The sequence below is a fragment of the Toxotes jaculatrix genome, chromosome 2, assembly GCF_017976425.1.
Source record: "Toxotes jaculatrix isolate fToxJac2 chromosome 2, fToxJac2.pri, whole genome shotgun sequence".
Classification (NCBI taxonomy): domain Eukaryota; kingdom Metazoa; phylum Chordata; class Actinopteri; family Toxotidae; genus Toxotes; species Toxotes jaculatrix.
This window is the reverse complement of record NC_054395.1, coordinates 27,392,511-27,414,580: the sequence shown is the minus strand read 5'-3', so window position 1 is coordinate 27,414,580 and position 22,070 is coordinate 27,392,511. Positions and strand designations below refer to the sequence as shown.

General features: G+C 40.3%; 1 protein-coding gene across 1 annotated transcript in view; it reads left to right on the top strand.

The window, feature by feature from the left end:
- Positions 1-3,916, top strand: part of LOC121198005 (teashirt homolog 2) — a 39,288-nt gene extending 35,372 nt beyond the window's left edge. The window contains exon 2 of the mRNA XM_041061801.1: positions 144-3,916. Within this exon, the coding sequence (XP_040917735.1) occupies positions 144-3,184 (3,041 nt within the window). The 3' untranslated portion in view covers positions 3,185-3,916. The remainder of the gene's footprint in view (positions 1-143) is intronic.
- The last annotated feature ends 18,154 nt before the right edge of the window (positions 3,917-22,070 follow it).

Genomic DNA, 22,070 nt, shown 5'->3' with positions numbered 1-22,070 from the left:
CCGTCTTAAATGGCTTCTCACAAATTATTTGAAGTTGTATGTGGATTGTCTGAATATTATGCCTTGTCAGTTATAAAGTCATTAAACTGTTGTTATGCAGTGTGTTTTAATGTCATTAATTTATCTGTCCCTTCCTTTTCTAGTGTACATGCCTGATGAAGACGCCGTTCTCCAGGATTCCATCACTGAGGAAGACGGAGAGAACGACACTCAAACTGAGGAGGAATGTTCAGAGAAGACCAGCCCCAAAGTGTCTGAGGACAGAGAGCTAGACAACAAGAGCACTAACACTTATAGCAACCAGAACTCTCCCATTAGTGTCCTTTCCAATCAAGAGGCAGAGTTGGAGTCGCACCTTAGCGACAGCAGTGACAGACTCTCAGACTTCAAAACCTCCTCGCCACCTGAGAGCCAGAGGGATGACGAAAGTCGCAGCTCCAAACACAAAGACGAGATGGGCAGCAGCTTGGAGAAAATGAGGGCAGCCTATGCAAACTTTCTCTCTGATTCCTACTGGACGGGGATAGGAATGGACTTGAAAATGGCCAAAAACACCAGCAAAGCCAACTGTGACAGCACCAACGGAAGCAGCAAAAGCGAGTTTGACTGGCACCAGGACGCGCTGTCTAAGACCTTGCAGCAGACGCTCTCCCCAAAGCCTGCGTCCAAACCCAACCTCTTTAGCTCTGTCCACCTGTACAGGCAAACCACCAAACCCTGTGGCTCAGTGTTCACAGGAGCCAGCCGATTTCGCTGCAAGGATTGTAGTGCAGCTTATGACACTCTTGTGGAGCTGACAGTCCACATGAATAAGAGTGGACACTACCAGGACAACAACCACAGCAAACAGAGTAATTCGTCTGCCTCGTCCTCTAAATCTAGGAAACGAAATTTGCAAGATATGGAAGGAAAGGAGGATGCACAAAAAGTTTTGAAGTGCATGTTCTGTGGCCACTCTTTTGACTCACTTCAGGATTTGAGCGTCCACATGATTAAAACTAAGCATTACCAAAAAGTGCCTTTAAAAGAGCCAATCCCCGTAATCACGCCCAAATTGTTGCCACCAGCAAAGAAACGGGCCTTTGAAACGGCACGGCCTTGCTCCCCTGACTCTACGACTGGCGTGTCTGGCTACACGGAGGCACAACGGGCTGCCACCATCTCAAATGCCAACAACAATCGCTACGGCTATCAGAACGGCGCGAGTTACACTTGGCAGTTTGAGACGTGCAAGTCTCAGATTCTTAAATGCATGGAGTGTGGAAGCTCTCATGACACCCTTCAGCAGCTGACCACACACATGATGGTCACTGGACACTTCATCAAAGTCACAAACTCAGCCTCTAAAAAGGGTAAACAGTTAGCGCTTGACCCCCTGGCCATAGAGAAGATCCAGGGCTTAGCCGAGCCTGCTGCCAGCGACACTGAGGGAGAAAAGGTGTCTCCAAAAAATGCCTCCCCCGGGAGGAGTGAGAAGGATAGCCAGGGGGAAGGCACATCAGACAAAATGGAAGAAACTGAAGCTAAAGATGACAAGCAAGAGAGTGAGGATCAAAAGGCAGGCAATGGGGCTTTTAAGTACCCTTATCTCCGTGAGGAGGATCTTGAACAGGACTCAGGTGGAGGAGGGGACATTCTTAAATCTTTAGCCAACACAGTGGCCTCTGCCATCAATAAAGCTCAAACAGGGACGCCAAGCTGGAGTGCCTACCCGAGCATTCATGCTGCCTATCAGCTCTCTGGCATCATCAAAAGCGCCCCTCTCTCTGCATCTCCCCCTACTCAGCTAAAGCAGACATTTAACCACAAGCTGAGACCGATTGCCCCAAAGGGGAAGCTATACCACGGTGCTGTGGGAGTTGAGGCTCCCCAGGGACAGCATCAAAATGTGGACATCAAAAAAGAAAAGGTTGGCATTAGCGATGGTAAAGAAAGTCAGAATATTAAGTTTGATCTGTTGGAGAATGATGACAGCGATTGTCAGGATGATTCCTCTTCCTCTTCAAAGCTTGATGCTGACTGTGTGAATGAAGGGAGTGAAGCGATCAAAGGGAAGTTGAGCCCAGATTTCTCTGACAGAGGCAAGACACCAAGCCCTTCTGCCAGCAATGGACGCAGCACTACTTCAGAGCCTCTCAGTGACACTCCGGATATACTTGGCATAAACCCTCTTAGTGCACTGCAGTCAGTTCTGAACAATCATCTGGGCAAAGCAAATAAGCCCAATAACTCCAGAGCAGATAAACTATCTGCTCACACCCAGTCCATTTTTGCTGACATTAATCGTAGCAGCGAGAAACCAGCTTTAATGCTTGGAAATCCTAGAAGAAATAGGCCTGATAACACCTTTCTCTTTGTTAGTGATGACCAGCCAATAGACCTGACGAAATCTAAACACAACAAGCCGGATTCAGGGCTCCTGCAGCCCTCCACCCCGATGCCACAGAAATATGCTCTGTCTGACATAGCTGACATGGTGAAAGTTCTTCCGAAAGCCACTACGCCAAAACCCTCCATTCCGTCAAGGATCCCGACGATGAAACTGGAATCAGATGTCAGGCGCTTTGAGGATGTGTCCGCCGAGGTGTACTCCGTCCACAAGCGTAAAGGTAGACAGTCGAACTGGAATCCTCGCCATCTTCTCATCCTGCAAGCTCAGTTTGCCTCCAGCCTCTTCCAGACCTCTGAGGGGAAATACTTACTCTCAGACCTCGGCCCTCAGGAACGGATGCACATCTCCAAGTTCACTGGATTGTCCATGACCACCATAAGCCATTGGTTAGCAAATGTAAAATACCAACTGCGCAAAACCGGAGGGACCAAATTTCTGAAGAACATGGACACGGGCCACCCGGTCTTCTACTGCAATGACTGCGCTTCCCAGTTTAGGTCGCCGACCACATTCATTTCCCATCTGGAATCCCATCTCGGGTTCCAAATCAAAGACATGTGCAAAATGCCAGTAGAGCACCAGACGAAGGTAGAGGAGCCAGAACTGTCGAAGGTCCTCAGTGTGAGAGCCACAGAGGCTCTAGTCACAGAGGAGGACATTGACTCAAAGTTCAAATGCAAGCTGTGCTGTCGGACATTTGCGAGTAATCACGCAGTCAAACTCCATTTGAGTAAAACTCACAGCAAATCCCCCGATAACCATTCACAATATGTGGAAATGGACAAGGAGTAGTTTTTTTTTTTTTTCATATTATTGACACTTTTGTTTTTTCCTTCTATTCCTTTTTTTTTTATTTTAATACACGGGTCAGATATTTCAACCATTTTCCAGTTAGCGTTGTGTAGTGTGCATCATTATTAAAACATTTCATGGAGTACAGCAAAGACACACTGGTTAGAAATTGTATAAGGAAACACTAAGAGATACTTTTGCACCCAGCTCAAATGCATCACCAGTAATGAAATGTATTACTGCTTGAAGAAACATACTTGCTGATGTTTGCATGCAATAGCCCAGGCTATGACTACTATTTATTTGTATGATATGTCAAGTTTCAATTGTATTTCAAAGACAAAATAATGAACTAATTGTACTTTACAACTTCTGTGATACAGTACACCTGCATAAATGTGCAGCTGTTAAAACAGGTAGCCCGACACATGAAAACACTCATGCAGACCTGTACAGTGTATTGCTATGTAAAGATGTTTTGTGTTGCAATGATAGAAGAGAGAAAAAAAAAGCACTTTAATAAATGTTTAATCACCAGTTTAGACTCGGATTCTGTACATGACTCAAAAATAATTAGACAGTTTGGAAACAAGGATATTTCACATGTAAATATATTTTAGAAGAAAAAAAAAACAGTGCGTTTCATGCAACAAGGATAACAGCAAGACAGATGATACCTGTGATACCTGCACCTTTTTTTACTTATTCAAATAAAGAGTTAACATTTGATAACAGCTTGTATTCTTTTGTTTATTTAATTGTTTGCTTATGAAGTTAGAAGCTTGAGTTTGTTTTTAAAAGATTTTACGATTTTCACTGAGACCAGTGTTGCACACACTGAACAAAACATATATGCTTTATGTTATACCAACAAATTATACTATTAAGTAGGTAATTTCCTAATAGTTGAATGAAACATTTGGAAAATAGAAACTGTTCAATTAATGAATTTAGAAATAATACTATTCATTTCCAGTGAATCCTAGAGAGTTTCTTAGTCGGCTGAACAGGCAAAAATGTGACATTTTGCTGCAGGCAAACATACAATTCAAGATAAATGGAGAATAAAGTTCAAATTCTGGTTTAAATTGAGCCTTTCTTTCACTGAAATTTCAATTTTACCTGTAATTCGAACCAAATTACATATGTCTTTCAGGAAACTTGTAAAGAAATCACCGTGAAATTATTCAGAAATTACAGACCAATAAAATAAAGCATGAACCAGTTATATTTAAATTAAATATCTTTCTCATCTCTTAAAAGTTTTTAAATCCTTGGAGAACCTCTGTGAGACAAAGGACAGCGTCCTCATTCTGTACAGTACGCTGCATTCTCTTTTTCACCCTATGACTCTTAGATACACCTCAAAGATATATCTTCTTGTCAGACTTTATTGCTTTCCTGTGAACGCCGCTGCTGTTGCTGCAAGATGGTATCATAACAATTAAACATATTTCCTCCAGCTCTATTATTTCAAGGCTATTAAAAATAATTGCCTTCTAAATTCATAAACATTTTATGCAATTCATCTCTTTTCAAGCAATCAAGTCCTCAATTACCTCCACCCATCAAATCTCTATTTTATAACAGGCAAGTGACATTTGATGGTAAATGGGAAAAAGCACATGGGCACTGTGGTGATTTGAATGCTGTGACACCAACTTGCCCCCTATTGTTGGAAATGAGCAGGCAATCACGTTGTTCATCAGATGACTCCTAATGCAGTTAAAGTATTCAGCTATAATTTCTCCCTGCATTTATAATTACTGTCAAAGACCACACACCTCAGTGAGCAGATTAAAGCTATAAATTATTTAGTGCCTTTCTTCGCCGATGGATCTCTGATTTGTCTGTAGGGCCATTATGTTTTAGAGGAGAGCAACTTATTCTAAATGGAAGCAAGCATTGTTCTTAAGCTGCAGCAGGATGCTTTGCAGAAAGAAACGATGACACTTACCACACCGATTTTTTAATCATTTTTATTGAATATTTATTTTGTTTTGGCTTATTTTATTCGGTTTAGAAGTTCTCTGTGTGTGTAAATCCAAATCATTATTCAGAGCATATATGGGCTACAAGTACATTTTGAGGATTCAGCACAACCTAGTAGAGATTCGCCCAAGGCTAACCAAAGAAAAATGCTATCATCAGTGCAATCACAGAGGGAAATTAGTTGTCTCTGACCGTAATTTGCTCTAATAAGTCAAAGTCAATGTGGGATTTATTGTTAGTACACAAAAATGTTATATAGCTGTGCAAACTTTGTGAGGTTAATGTGACTGTAATCGTGCAGTCGCCAGTCATTTGTAGGTGCATAAAATGTGGTGGGTGGAAATCGAAATACGTATCAGCAGCTTCCATTTTTCACATAATCATAATGCTCACTAATATGAATACATGAGTTATTAAACATTGATATACTTCAGGTAAAGCATCTCAGGTAATTAAGTGAAATAAACCCATAATTCTTTTGATGCTTTATATTAATTCATTTTGGATGTTTGCATATTAACGCAGTTAATCGCACTGTATATCTAACACGTCATGGCTAATTACAGATCACAGTCGGTTTTCTGCAGTTACACAAACAACACCCACATACACACAGACAGACACACAATCTTGGTTTTGATGATGATAAATATTTTGCACAGTAATGTGCTCGTACATGGGCACACACAGACTATATATATATATATATATATATATATATATATATATATATATATATATATATATATATATATATATATATATATATATATATATAAAGTAAACATATAAAACACAAACATTATTTTTTTGTTGCAGTACTCAACATTAGCCAGAGCACTGGGCAGATGATGCAGTGATAAAGACTGACTGCTTCCATGGTTCCCCTTTATGAAAAAACAATAAAATTAACAAGAGAAAATGCAGTTTAAAATTGATACAGTCATGTCCCAGACATTTTCTCTAAAAGAAATGACTCTAAATGTAGTGAAGCCAATCAAAACCTATAGCCCGCACATATATGATTTATTATTTTCGCTATGAAAATTCATTGATTTTACCAGTGTCTCGCTGCAAAATTCTTTTGAAATGTGTTAAAGCTTCAAAACATCAGAAGACCTTTCCTTTTTTTTTTCCAGCTTGGAGTTACTTTCTAAAACAGTTCTAATAGCTTAGTTGAAAAATCAAATTATGCACATAAGTACACTTGCATTGCAGACGCAGTGAAACCCGACCTTAGCGAAATTGACGCCAGCTCGCATTTGCAAATCCTTTGTCAATCTGTCATTAAACATGCTATCAAATAATGATAAGTGTACGCTCCTTGCTTGCACTAGCGTGCGTCTCCCTGATGCTGATGTGCTGTAATAGGGCAAATGTGCATCAGAGTTTGCCTGCTTGGATACACACAAAACATTTACACTGTGCCTGACTTTGCTTCGCCCTGTGCCAGACAAGCATGGATTCTCTGCATCATCTGGCCTGTAAACCGGAGGAGGAGGAGGAGGAGTGGGGGCGGGGGGTGGATGGTGGGGTAGAGGAGGGTTCAAAATGTTCATCACACAGCAGCAGGGTAATGACTAGCTCATGTGTTTAATGAAGGGCTTTAGAACTTATAGCTATAATGACCCACATCCTAACTCCCTTTTCTCCCATTTATTCTCCCCAAAGTCCTCAGGTTATTACGTCCCTCTGAGAAATATCCCAGAAAGAACATTACATCTCTCCGTTCCTTTTCACACACATATCAGAACATTTCATTGTCCTTTTATCTGCATTGTACTGTTGCAGATACACACTGACATGATATTATTTTCAAATGTGGTCGACCACAGACTTTGAATACAAGGGTAGTGAAAAAAATGGTGTATCTAAACGCTGTAGCTTTGCTTTTTTTTGGTGGGGGGGGGGGGTAAATATTAAGCTGTAAAATCTGATTTATAACAAATTCTTCCTCCTGAGATTGTGAGCTCTACAAGACAAAGAAGAATGCATGTATCTGTGCTCTCTAACATACATCATATCTTCCAAATAGCCCATAGTCCTCCACTCTTAATGGTGTTGCTTCAAATATGCTAATTAAGCAAAAATAAGTGATGAATGGAATACATTTGATCAATCAAGTAGGCCTAAGCCCCTGGTGCTGCATATTCATTGTACATCATGAATATGAAACCAAAGTCATTTATCAAATATCAGTTGCACATTTGTATCTTATTAATCATACATGCTGAAACTTCTGTCTTGTCAAAAAAGCTGAAGGTTGATGAAGCACTTGCAAAAAGGATTAAACTCAGGGAACTCGGGGTAGCGCTTCAGTCATAATGCATGAGGTATTTTCAAACTTCCAGAATCTTAAACAGTCAGTCGATCCTTGCTCCTGATAACGTTCAGACCATCCTAACCCTTTGCACGTTTGGCTTTTTAATTATTATCGCTGGTAATGATTGCTTAATAATTACAGATATTCACAGCTGCCTTGCTTTGAAAAGAGCTATTGATTGGTTTTAGAACTTTTGAGGTTTTGCCAGTGAGCCAGGCTCCAGCTAATAAGGAGTGTATTTCAAAGTAGTTGATAAATAATTTTATTTTTATCTACATTTCATTAATTTTTTTTATTTAAAATTTTACATTTTAGTCAAAAGTTAGCTTTACGTTTCCAAATTTAGGATTTATAAGCAGCAAACCTTTAATAAATGTTTTATACCGGTAGTTGTAAGTAGTTATAGTGATTATTAATGCAATTTGTCAACAACTAAATATCACAGCTGACCCGTACCCATACAACTAACATTATACTGTTTATTAATGTTTGTGATACTGCTTATAAATGCAAAACATACTAAAAAAGGTGTTGTCAAATTGGGCATGTTATATCACATGTAGACTACATGTCAGGGTGAAGCATCACATTTTTTCCAGTAGCAGTAGAAAGCTTTAGCAGAAGCATAAATGAATAAATGATTCATAACAAAATGAGTGAACAAAAGATGAATAAATAAATCAAATCTCTTTCTATTTTAGCTGATATATGACTTTTTTTTTTTAAATGATACCATTAGCTGTGGCAAAACCTCTGTGTAACACTGTGTGGAGGTTTTCATTGCCATCATATACTGGATGAGAGAACTAACACTTGATTGCCAGCAGTTCATCAGTGCATCCTTCATATTTGTCACCCAGCCTGCCTCAAGGCAGCGTGCTAGCTCAAATTGAAGCTGACATCTTCCAAATATGAAAGCAACAAATCACACATTTTTATTGGGCTTAATCTCCAGCCTAGCCCCTTGCAGACGTCAGCACAATCATGGACGCTGCTCTAATTCTTGCCGACTGGCTGCTTGTGTCTCCCAAGCATCTCTGGACTCACAGAGCAAAAGCAAATGGCCAGACACCAGAGACGGGGGTGACACCTGCGCTTATTAGGATGCTTTAATATGTGTAACAGGCCTGTGCTCTGACTGATCTATGGATGAGCGGTAAATAAGGATTGTACCTGGAAACATGCGCAAACATATTTGGATCTTGTGACAGATGAATAGTGGATGTCCATTTGATTCACTGGATTATTCAGTTGTTTGACTTTTACATTCAGATTTTAAATTTATTTTCATTTACTATTTTGCCTCTGAACCTTTAACATGGAGTTGCGTAGGAGTTATGTTTGGAAACTCAGAGAAGCGTTGCAGCCACAAGGACAGAAATGGAAAAAGACTGATAGTAAACGCACATAGAGGATAGATAATGAAATTAATGTCAATTCAACGGCATTTTCTGAGAAAGTCCAGTATTTTTAAAGCAGTTTCCTGTTTTTAATTGTCCAAGTAAAGGTCCAACCAAGAGGAATGTAAAAATAGTCAGATTTTCGGATCTAAAACCTAATTTGTCTTTCCAATCTGAAAACCAGATCAATAATCACAGCCAATATGTGGTAACAGATTTGCATTTAGGAGAGACCTAGAAATCAATTGCACTTACAGTAAGTAAAAACTTTTTAAATTACCCAGTAAATATTAAATAATTGCCAGGTAGAGACAGGGAACCAATAGGACATTTGTTTACAGTGGGATAAAAAAAAAAAATGAAGCTTTAGAAATTACACTCTAAAAAGTTTAGCCATAGACAGGCTTCAGAAAACATTGCGATCCATGGGGAATAAAATAAGTACGGAGAACTCTGAGGAACATTAATGAAAAATCGTGAAATCGTTATGGTTTGTGCTGGTGGTCCAGATGATCGTGTTGTTAAGAAGTTCATAACTGAGCACATCAGCTGCATCCCGTGATGTGTGGACAGGCAAAACACATCCTCACAGGAACCATAGAGTCTTACATCTGGGAGCGAACAGAAACCCAGTCAGTTTTTTGTCAGATTCTAGCCAACAGAAAGCCATTTTTCCTGAGTGCCTGATACCAGAGAGTGCCAGTGTGTGACAGGGGGGCTTTAAATGTTCTTCAAAGATAAACTGAACTAAACAGCCAGTGCCAAGAGGAACAAGATAGCATTTGACCACAGCTTTCTGTAAGACCAGGCGCTCACTCACTAGATGTATTGTTGGTGTAATTTTCAGCTTGACGACTGAGCACTCACACTGGAAGACTGGTGTCAAGTATGTCGGATAGTGATTCATACGTTCTGTATGAGGTCAGGAACCTTAGCATAGCTGCTGAGGATCATGAGCAGACCATAATAAGACATGTTTATCGTCACTAACTCTTTCCTACAGCCCCCAAAAGTTGCTGTTGTTTTCTCATTTGTCTCAGACTGGTTCCACCACCGACATTAGCTTGTTAAAGTATTAGCCAGGGTTGCTACGCTAGCTAAGGATGTGCTGTTCAGATCATGGCGTGAGGAAATGAGTGTTTCTCTGTTGTTGTGGGGAACATGTTGGTAAACGGGAGACAAACATTAGCAGTTATTTGTAGTTTTTGGTCTCTGTCACCTCCTGAGGGAAATATCTGGTTCTTTAGCTGCTAAATGCTCCACCGTGTTCTCCAGCTAGTTGCTAACTTTAGCATAGAGTAGGTTTATCATAACGTTCTGTTGCAAACGAGGATGATGACGGTGGTGAGAATGAACCAGAGCAGTTAAGGGAACTGAGCTGAGGGAGTTGGTTTCATCACCACAGGCGGCCCCTTTAACATATACAGTCATTTCATGTATTGCTAAAACAAAGACACAGACAAGAGCAGCTTAATTAAGTACAGGTAATGTTCAAGAGCAACATAACAGTCTCAGAAGAGCAGTTGAACATTCTTTGAAGCAAATGATGCATCTATTTGGCACTGTTATGGCTTTTTTTTTTTTTTTTTTTTTTTTATGAAAGTGATTGGTCCACAGCAGAGCAGCACAGTGTTTACTTGCTGGTTGGATTCTGCTGAAACTTAGGAAAATGATGAAACTCACAGCTGTGTTTTCCGATTTTCAGAATTACACAGACGAGCCCGAGAAGGAGCTGTGCAACATCTGTTTGCTCATTTATGTGTCAAACACACAACATCAGACATGACTGATGTCGCTTTGACAAAACTTGGAAAAATGATGCATCTCGCCGCAGCTTCCTGGCTTTCAGAATTACTCTGATTGGTCCAAGGGGAAATTACATTTCAAAATAAAGTGACACATTTGCCGCTGATCGGCCCAGAAGGGGACGTTGTTTGGGTCATGGCTATTACTTTGTTTTAAAAGTGTAATTTTTTTCAGAGTGGATTTTTATTACACATTATTGAACATGAAAGTTTTGAATCATTATGGTTCATACACATTCAAACATCAAAATACTTTCTGTTTTTTTTTTCATAGCTCAGTGGGGTATAACAATTATAAAAAACCCAAGGAAGGAGCCTGGAAAGAAGTTGACTGTCAGCACTGTACAAGGTCGTCTTCGCTGTAAACCAACAACCAGAATTGGATGGGATTGGATTTGGACCCCTCAGATACTGTCAGGAGAATTCAGGGTTTGTTGGCTCTGTTGCAGCCAGCAGTCAACAAGAGCACGAGTGCTTTCTTTTTGCCGCTATAAATGTGTAGGCTGAAGCATTTTCCTTTCCTCTCTTTTTTTTTTTTTGTTCACTTTTTCATGAGGACCATGCACTGTTCACACCTTCCTATTAATAGATCACTTCCTGACTTGCAGCCTTGTTGGCCCTAAAGCCAGAAACACTTATTCCTCGCTTGTACTGGGCTTTGATGTAATTACCGCTGCTACTACCACATAAGAAACAATGACCTTTTTGATTGACAAGTCATTTTACAAACTGCCGCTTTGTACATTTACTGCAACAGCATCACTTGGCATAATTTGGATTTTAACCCTAACTAAACGCAGCATAGTCACAGTAGCAATGACACCTGAATAGTAAAACGTTAAATCGGTAACATGTGACCAGAATACGTGACAGAGCCGTATTATTTTAACAACTGAATGTTCTCATTTTCCCTTGTCTATCAGTCAGCCTGAGTGGATAGTGGCCAGGAGGGGGATGGGTTGATGGATGGATGGAGGGGAGGGGTGTGGGGGGTGGGAGGGGGGTGTTGAGTACAGAGCTCTCCACCTCTTGCCCTCCTCTGCTGTCATCTGTTGCCCCACAGCAGGCCAGAGGTTGTTGGCGTTTTGCTCACTTGTAATCCGTCTCACTGTCTGGCTGCCGGCTCTCGGGTCACCTGTCACTCAGTTTGACATGAATCAGCATTGACGCCAGCAGATTTAAGCTATTCCTCTCAGTCTATAAACAGAGCCTGGGTCTATGGTCCTCCAGCAAAATAAAACAACAACAACAAAGAAAGGAAAAAAAAAAAAAAACACACCCCACACCACCCAGCCAAAAACTACTGAACGTTGTCTAATGACCCATAAGAGCTTGAATATGTTTAGACATGTTTGTTTTGTATTTTTTGTGATATAGCTCCAATTAAATGCGGAATGACAATCAGGTTGTGTTAATGTGACATGACATGCTGCTGCAACTCACTTTTCCAGCCCCAGATGAGGACACAGTCTCAGACAGAGGAAACACAGGGTCTGGCACTAAATCTCCCATCCATCTGACACACAGTGTTTTTATGACATGAGGCAGATTTGCCATGAGGTCCAAAACAAATTATAACAATATCCCCATGGCCTGTAATTTTTGAATTGGTACTTTGTGATTGAAAAAGTGAAATTTATTTTTGAATCTGTCTTAAACACAGAGTTGTTATCTGTATCAGCCCAGATCAACAAAACGATTTCACTGTAGTCCGACAGCTTTAATCTAAAACATTACACTTGTATCTTATGTTCAACAAACACATTGAGATTCCCGATGACTGAACAATATTCTTTGGTAAATCAACCCACTTGGCAAGCACACAGTTTATATTCTAATATGAACATATTGTCACATATTGTTTCGTGCAAAAATATTATTTTTGTCCTCACTGACATTTTAAGAGTCACGGATAAAAGGCAGGCATGTTTCAAAAATGTCAAATGGGTTAGACACTGAAATCTCTGTTTTTCCCATATTTTTGTTTGTGTGACACACTGTGTGTAGCTTCACTGTGTTTTTGTGAAAACAGTGAATTGTTGCCTTTATTGGCGTAAAGGCCACTTTAAGGCCTTTTTAGGACACAATATTACATTAACTAAGCCACATTAAGAACCCTTGTCAGTCTTACTTTATCTCTGACTTCACCAAAACAAATGAGCCATTTTGAGAAAATTCTTAATCCTCTGCTTATTTGAAATATGCCTCCTCTCCGGCCTCATGTGTAAACTAATGCCACAAATTCATAACCGCTTCTGAACTTATGAAAAAGCGACCTCTCCAAGCGTGAATAGCAGCCACAGTAGCAGCTCCATGATCAGAGGAAAACAAAATTACGCCGGTGAAAGCCGATGTACGTCTTGCACGCTGAGCATGCTGTAACATACGGGAAATATTGCAGCTGTCTACGGTTAAATAGCTCTGTAAAGGAAAAGAAGACATCAGATAACTTACAGGACACTGAGGTGTTTATTTAATTTCATTTTTATGCAGAACATGCACTGAATATCAGAGCGGCTAAATTCATCTAATGATGCAAATGCAAGCAACAGTGATAGTATGAGCTGCAGAGACAGTTGTCACTGTGGTCAAGATTCAGACGTGGACATGTGCAGTCTTAAAAACCCAGCCACTGTGCAGACAGGGAAATCAATACAGCATTTTGTTATCTATCTCTATCTTACAACTTAAAAGAGAAGGATTATATGTCATAGAGTGAGCCCAGGCAGACTTAGGCATAGATCTATCATTGTAGAGAGTCACAGGCCTTTTCCTGTGTAAATCATGTGTCACATGGGCAGCAAGTTCATTCTCCGGCCATGGAATACATTTAGGCCTTGGACACGGACTTCCATTTTTCACTTTTGATGGAGTGCTTCCCTGCAGTGCTGCCTCCGTAAGTAGATTATTTTCTAACATGACGCTTTCATTGTTCGTTTTGTTATTGTCGTCCGCACGAGATCAAACAGCCTCACGTGCTAAAACAAGTGATTGATACATTTTAATTACTCCACTTCTCTTAGGAGTGCAACTGTCAGAGCTGCTGAGGTTTTAATGTGACAAACGCTTGACAGCGAGACAAGAGAGGCAAATGGCACACCTGTGGCAAACCTGGGAAGGTTCTGAATTTCTCCCACCTGAGCACTCAGTCCTGCACATGTCAGAGGCTTCAAGTGCAACCGCATGATCGCCATAAACCAAAGCCTCAAACGAAGCAGAGACAGTGAATGATCCGACGCCATCGTTTACAGGACCCTCATCCTTGTGGATGTTTCTGAACCATCTCTCATGTGGAACGTAATGCTGACCGTGCGAGGTGGATGAAGTGAAGAGTAGCCACGGAAAATATGAACCGTCGCACACTGCAATACATCCTTTCAGGCAAAGATTAAGGGTTCTGCAGAAGATGTTCTCTGTGTTAAAGTCCTTGATAAAAAAGGAAATCTTGTGATTAAAATATAATATCCTAGCAGTGATTGATTTTACATTAATGACCGCTATACAGAAAACCATAAAGACATAAAAAAAATTGATCCCCAGCTTCAGCCTCACCTCTTTAACCCTCATGTGGTTGCCATAAGAAGGCAATCTTGTGGTGTAGCTACTGAGATGGGAGCTCAATTCTACAGGTAGTGTATATTCTCAGTTATGGGAACAAAGACAGACCAGCAGGTAGTCACTCATTCACGACATCTATATTACATCTGTGAGATGGGGTCTTCCAGAGACAATCGTTCCTACGGTTCACTTTCAGCACACAAGAATCATCTTATGTCATGAAAGTATGTGAGCGCAGAAATTGTCAGGCAGCTCCCACTTCTGGCTTTCATCATCTCTTCCCAAAGCATTTTGATTTAATTTAAGTGTGCCGGGAAGTGCTTTCATTTTGTTTTAATGAAGTTTTAAAAGTTGGCTGATCTGTAATGTAAGCTGCTGCTGCGGTCCAACTTTCACTTACCTATCATCTGTTCTCCGTGTGATTGCCACAGAGCACAATGTGATGACCTGTCGAGCAGTACGCCATGTGTGGGATATTCCCGAGTTCACTCAGGAGTTAATCACTGGTGCCGAGAAACGAGGCCGTCCTGCCGCGATGCAGAGCCACACGTGTTTTGCTGTAAGTACCTACGTCTGTCTGTCTATCTCTCTCTCTCTCTCTCTATCTATCTATCTCTCGGTCTCTCTATTTATCTATCTATCTATCTATCTATCTTGAATTGTTATTTCAAAATGACAATACTGATGTTTTCAAGCTGAAACTGAAAATCCAAACCGTCCACCGTTAACGTCAACATCACGTCCACACTCACCGTCCTGCACACGAGTACAAAGTGTGGGAATTTTGGCTCTTTAAGTCTGGCACTGCTGAAAGTGACCCAAGATTATGTGAAACAAAGACGTGGTAAATGCCGTCATCTGCGCAAAGACAATGAGATGTTACGTCCAATGTCATGGCATTATGTCGGAGAATTTAAACAAAGAATTGAACCATAGACAATATCTGCTTGGAAATGGAGAAGGGTCTTAGCTGCCACATCAAAATGGAGAAAAAAGGCATAGCATTTGAAAGCCTAAAGGCTTAAACTAATACAAAAAGTCTAATCAGACTAGCAATCCCTGATGTTAATGAAGGTGTCACACATTGCACAAAGAAAGTTGTGCCTGGCAATCTTCCATTTTTCGGCTGCCTACACCAGTGACATTTCATCTCACATTCAAAGAGCGCTGAGGCCCCTTAATGAAATGCATAATTAACATATTCTAATTGTGCTGAGCACAGTGATGGTTTTGACAGAGCTCACTTTCCATGTCTAATTCAATGCTAATTTAATCTGTTCTTTTCCCGCCGACATGACCTTTCTTGATTGAGTTTCACCGCAAAGAATTTTTTGATGGATTGATTTATCAACCTCTTGGAATGCAACAAAAGTGCCAGTTTTAGACAGACGAGAAGGGAGGATGATGAAGACGACGGCAGACAAAATCAGGTGACTGTGGAGAAAAAACAATTTGATATTTTAAAATTAAATGAAGCCAGGCGAGCCATATAGAATTATATCCGATGATACATTGTGGCATTAAAGCGCTCCTGTACAAAACACAGCATTTTGAATCCTGCAGGTCTAATGGCATCATTTCTCAGTCACAAGCAGAACATTGCTTAAGCTGGCGTACCTTTAACACGGGGATTAAGAGGAATCTAAAGGCGTCTTTATGACAGAAAGAGCAAAAGATACCAGTGCTATTCATGGATCTTTTTAATCTGAGTATTTACCAAAGGTTGATGCTGAGTAGGCAGCTAAGAGTATCTCAGCCCACTCAGCTGTTGAAATTCTCATTTTTTTTATAATGGGGAAAGAGAGAAAATTATATTCAACAGTGGAAAAGACACTGACATACCCTATAGGAGACTTTGTCTGGCTTTGAGCTTTGGGTCACAAATTGTAGGAAATTTGTAGTAAGCAATAATTTACTTTCTTAATACACATGCAGTTCCCTCACAGTCCTTCAGATGTCAAATAATCCATTCTTTCTTTTTTCTTTTTCGTTTTTTTTTCTATTCTAAATGGAAACAGAAATGACAGGAATTCGCTCCAATGTCTGATTCTATGTCCCAGTATGAGGCAAAACCTAGGTAGTGAAATTAGGGGAGAAAGCTGGGGATGAGGAGGAATGTGGAGCTGTCAGTCAGTCAGTCAGTGGGAAGGGGGATTATGCAGAGCTCAGAGCAGTAATTGAACACCGTCGGGCCCGCCCTCATTTACATCTCTCCCTTCTGCTGGCTTTGATTGGCAGCTGTACATGAAATGCCACATCAGTTGAAAGTATGTTGTGAGCTGGCACTAACAATCCTGTGGCTCCGGGGAGACCTGCCATATTGTAATTTGGTTATCAGGCATGAAGGAAATAATTCTAAGTGCCAGGAAATGTGAGGCAGAATAAATGCTTCATTGCTGCAAGTTGCCCAGGGTGACAGTTCTTATTTAATGTACAAGAGCGTCCCGTTGCCTGTAGATTTGGGGAGAAGAGAAGGGGAAGGGAGATGTAAACCAGGAGGTGGAGGATTCTCACAAAGGCGATGGGTGAATGGAAAACCTGCAGAGAGAGAAAATACAGATAATCAATAAGAAAAAAAAATCATTACACATAATTTTGGGGTCAAGCTCATGTTCTAAATAAAAAGCAACAACAAATGCATGCCAGGGTGTGTTTGTATTCAAACCCTATTTTTAGTCCCATACAGGGAATTTCCAGACAAAAGGCATAAGCACAGAAGTAATGCAGATTTGTGCGTGCCATTGCATCATTTGGTTGACATGTAGAGAAAATGGGTCCTGAACGCAGCCACTTCTCTTAAGTGGCTCGGGCCTTATTTGTTTTGATGCACTGTTTTTGCATGGGGAGTCTTTTCTCTTGAGATGGAGCTGTCACATTGTAAAAAGAAGCCCCTGATGCTGGCAGCAGCCCCCGGGCAAAATGAAAACAAGTAAGTGGCATAGATAAATCATGCCAGCCAACGTCTTGTTGATGAATCAGATAAGACCAGAGCATCTCAGGAACACTGGGCTTAATGGAGGTCCCAGTGGCAGCTGTGGGTGGGTTTATAATGACTGTAGAGTGTTTCTTTTGTTTACTCGCAATTATAACACAGATCCGGAGTGAAATAGATAGATAGAGAGACAGACAGACAGACAGACAGATAGATAGATAGATAGATAGATAGATAGATAGATAGATAGATAGATAGATAGATAGATAGATAGATAGATAGATAGCATCTAAAGCAGCTATAGGCTGAAAACACAGGCGTGTACATAGTTTTAAGTTTGATTAATTAGACATTTGGCGAGGTTGAGTTTTCATCAGTGTTCACCAGATGAGTTGTGCAGTGCTGGATACAAAGCTTGGCTGATGTTGCACAGCTGTTATTTTTACCTCATGTTCCCATACTCGCACTCTGGAGACTTGACAGTAGAAAAACGACGAGCTGGAGTTAAAAGTGCACACAAAATGGCCAAGAGAGCTTTTTCAGATTTTCATCAATAGCTTTCTCATTTCTTTTCATGATCACTTCAGACCAACGTCACATTCATCATGCAAACCTCCCAGAAATTACATTTATAAAACGATGCATTTTCTTTCCTTATTACGTTGTTGTACAAGTGGTTTCTTTGAGCGGGGGAAGAGCTAAGTTTTCATGCAGCACAGAAGTCACAGAGAGGTGGTGTGGGTGGGCGGTGGAAGCATGAAGTGCAGGACTTTGACACTGGAGTCCAGCATGTGGTCAGGTTCAGGCAACAAAAGGACTTTAGTTAATGTCAGGGAAAGATTGTGGTTTTGGTTAAATGTTCATCAAGTTAATCGGTAAAATTTTATCTTACACTTCAAGTCAACTCAAAAATTCTTTCCTTAACCTGAACCAAGTGCTGAGAGTTCCTGAACATATCTGTAAAAAACTCAGCTTTAGCTGCTCTGAGTGGATATCTCTAGAAAACCTAATGTAATATGTTACTATTGAATATTTGGCTAATATGCTTAGTTTTAACACCGTTTATTGACAATGCTTCCACATTATGCTGATAAAAACAGAACTTTGCATTTCTTCCTAATTGTAGTTGCTGTTGCAGATTAGTGGTAAATAAACTTAATTTCTAGGAGACAGGTTTGCATCTAGGCCTCCTTCTGTAAAATGTAAAAACTGTTCCAGGGCATTAACAGTTACACAGGTTTTATTTTGTCTCTTTATCAAGACAAAATTGTTCCATTTTTGAAATTGTGGCTCAAATCATGGTCCAACGGATAGATAGATAGATAGTTATCCTATTTGTTGCCACAGGGCTAATTATTCATAACCTAATAAGGTTAAGAGAAAGTGGCCTCTGCCATCATCTCCCATGTGAACGGGCTGACTGAGAGACATGATGGCTGACATCCCCTGGCAGAGTGTGGATCATTTGTCCACAGGAACAGGGGCCGCTCAGTTCCAAATGCCATGGTGTGGGGTGCCCAGACAATGGGCTCAATGCTGGGCTATTATCCCCTGTGTCAGCAGGGATTGGCCTCCCATTTGAAGAGGTCCACTCGTCTGCATCCATGCCACTTTGAGGAGCATCATTAGGTGGGCCTGTCAATTTCCAACCTAGTGTTATCTGGATGCTATAAATACCGTGCATCCTTCCTCCTTATATTTGCCTTCATACCATCCATCCAACTGTCTGCAGTCCTGAGTAGATGGTCTGCTCGGTGACAAACAATCTCTGCTATTTGTTTTTAATCAAAATGAACAGTATAGTTAAGCTCATAACCTAATGATGGCACTTTCTTTCTTTATGTGTCTTTTGTGGAATATTAATTATATCACACATCAGCATGCGCCTTTGTTTATCGGCTTTGATTTTACGCTCTGTCCGACCTTCTCCTCCCGCTCTCTTAATTTTAGTACGTAGACAGAACATAGAGTGTCAGGTGGCAGGTGCTGTATTGTAAAGCTGATATACATCAGTTTGAATAACACTTCTGTTGATCATCTGCCAAAGTCTTGCGATTCAAACAGGTAAATGCTGCTGAATGTATAGTGAACTTCACGTCACACTGGATCTCTACTGTACCTGATCAAATGGGCCTGTGAAGGGCCAAGACAGGCTTAGACCATCATTAGTCCATAGTGAGGTTGCAGACTACTAGTAGCTATCTCAGCTCATGGCCAAATTGGCTGGATGTCAGTCTGTCTGTGTCTTGTGAGGTGTTAAGAAGCCTAATGATGTCTGGTCTTGGCTGCTCCATTGTTTGGATGTTGATCTTTCTCTGCAGGTGAGGCAGGCGGCTCAATGTTACTGGACTGTAATCCAACGCATGGTGAATATCACTGATGAGGTTTTTTTCATGTTATATGACATGCCGGTGCGACGTATGGGTGTGCCTCGGTGGATAAACACGAATCCCCCAAAAAAAAGGAAATCAAAGGCACCGGATTTACAATGAAGCCGCAAAAAAATTCCCATTAGTGGTTAAATTTTGTAATTCATAGAAATGAGCCGGAGCAAGAGCGAGAAGGTGAAAGAGGATTTGATCTTGTAATGTTTTGTTTGCACAGATTTATATATGGTTCTGTTTTCTGACACGTCTCTTACTCACGCTTTTGGCTTGTCTTTAAACCTCCCTTTGGCATTGCCAGACTAAGTTATGTGGATTGCCTGTGAAGATGTGATATCTTGGAAGCACTCAGACTGCCCCCAGAGAATTGGCCTGTAAACCATCATTAGCGAGCGGAGAAGTGTAAGTCTTTAAAACGTTAGATCCAGCTGACGTGCCATATAACCCCTTTTATTCCCAGTGACAAACCAAACCATCTAAAATCATGTATAATTATGGCGAGGTAAATCCAATTTACCCCTTCTGAATGTAAGGTTTTCTAAATACATGAATTATAGATTCAGAAACATAAAGCAACAGCAGTATTTCACAAAGGATATCTCTGGATTTGGATCCCTATTCCACTCGTACAAATAAAAGATGAAATTCTAAGTGATTAATTGATTTATTTGGATGATTTTAGATGTGATGGATTCAGCCCAATAGACATGCTTGTGGCAAAGTAGTGGGATTTGTACCACGTGTCTGATCTTATGGACTTAAAAAAAAAAAAAAAAAAAAATGCCCTGACTTTTGATGCAGTCATGGCAAGACGGAATTTCATATTTAGCTCTGACATCTTGACAATTGGGGAGAGAGAGGCAACCTTCACAACTTTCAAGCGCACATAAAACTTAGATCAGTTGTATTTTTAAAGGTGCAAAGGGAAGTCACCACACTCAACCGAATCAACATTTCAAAGTCTTCATGGAGCCCTTGACTTTTGTGGCAGATCACAGAGAAGTGGATTGGCAAGACTCATTTACATTGTTCAGAAATCTGCTGCTGGTCTCTCTTGAAAAGAAAGATACCCTTTACAGGGCTTAAATATAACCTTTTGTCTCATATTCTGCAAAGGGAAAAAGTTAGAACAAAAAAAAATACACAGTCAGGAACAAAAAAAACTATAAAATAATTGTTACACACGTGCATGCATTTGTTAAAAAATGTTAACGTTCCTTAATTTGTCCTCATTTTCATGTTGTAAAAAAATGTTTGAGGGCTTAAAATATAGAAAAAACAGAAGAAGTTTGAGTGACTCCTTGAGCAAGCCAGATCTGTGGACCTGTCAGTTGATTAGTCCTCTTGATTACCATTTATAAGAGGCCCCAGCGCTCTATTATTTGCATTCCTATTTAGCCATGATTTTGCGGAGGGCACACCGTGATTAAACTTGTCAAGAGGCCTGATTGACAGGGTCAAATCTTCACATTCCATCCTGTTGAAATGAGAAAAAAAAAAAAGAAAGTAAAATAGACACTGGATGCGTCAGCTTCCCTTCCCTTTCCTTTTCCTCTCCAGAGCTCAGCAAACTCCCCCTTTCTCTCCCTCCCTCTCCCTCCCCCGCTTTCCCTCTTACAATCTCGGTCAGGAATGTTTTAATTTTAGGGATAGATTCTGCCTGTCAAACGAGGCTGGATGGCCTGTAGTTCAGACGATGAGATGTGATGGGTGTAAAACAATAAAAAAAAAAAGAGCAGGAGATGGGAGAGAACAAAGAGGAAAAGAGCTCACTTTATTGGACAGATTTAATTACACCGAATAGAGATTAAGGCAGGCAATCCACTGAGGTGTGAAATTAACCCTTGATTACTGATGAAGCTCTGAACACAGGCTGAAAACAACAGTTAAAAAAAGATTGACCACTCGGCAGTGGTAATTATTTCAGATACCAGTTAAAAAAAAAAAAAAAAAACTGGATAGGTAATGTTGGCATGCATAAATGGACGAGGATAGGTAACTACATTATTAACCAGGCTGGAAACGCTAACAGAGAAAGACTTGACATGATCTGAAATCTAACAGCTTGCTTGCATCAGAGATTACTAACCTTTCTGTTAGACTGGGCTCTTTCCCTGAAGGGGAATGGGGGCACAGAACAAAAAAAAAAACAATTAAAAATGCAGAAATGAGTTGATGCAATCTGCTCGCACTAAATGATGTTGTGGACTTATTTCCATGAAATCTCAAATGCTGTTCTGCATTTTAGAAAATGGACAGTTGTGAACTACAGATGCCCCCAAAAAAGCGATTATCTATATTTAAAATAAATTATTGTTCATTAAATATCCAGATATCTCCAGATAATTCTTACTTCTTTGGTGCAATTCACAGAATGAAAAATAGAAAACTTCATTCATATAGCACTTTTCAAAACAAGGTTACAAAAATACAAGGTAAAAGTAGTCAAGAACAACAACTTCAGTATCCCCCCAAAAAAAATCACAAAATAA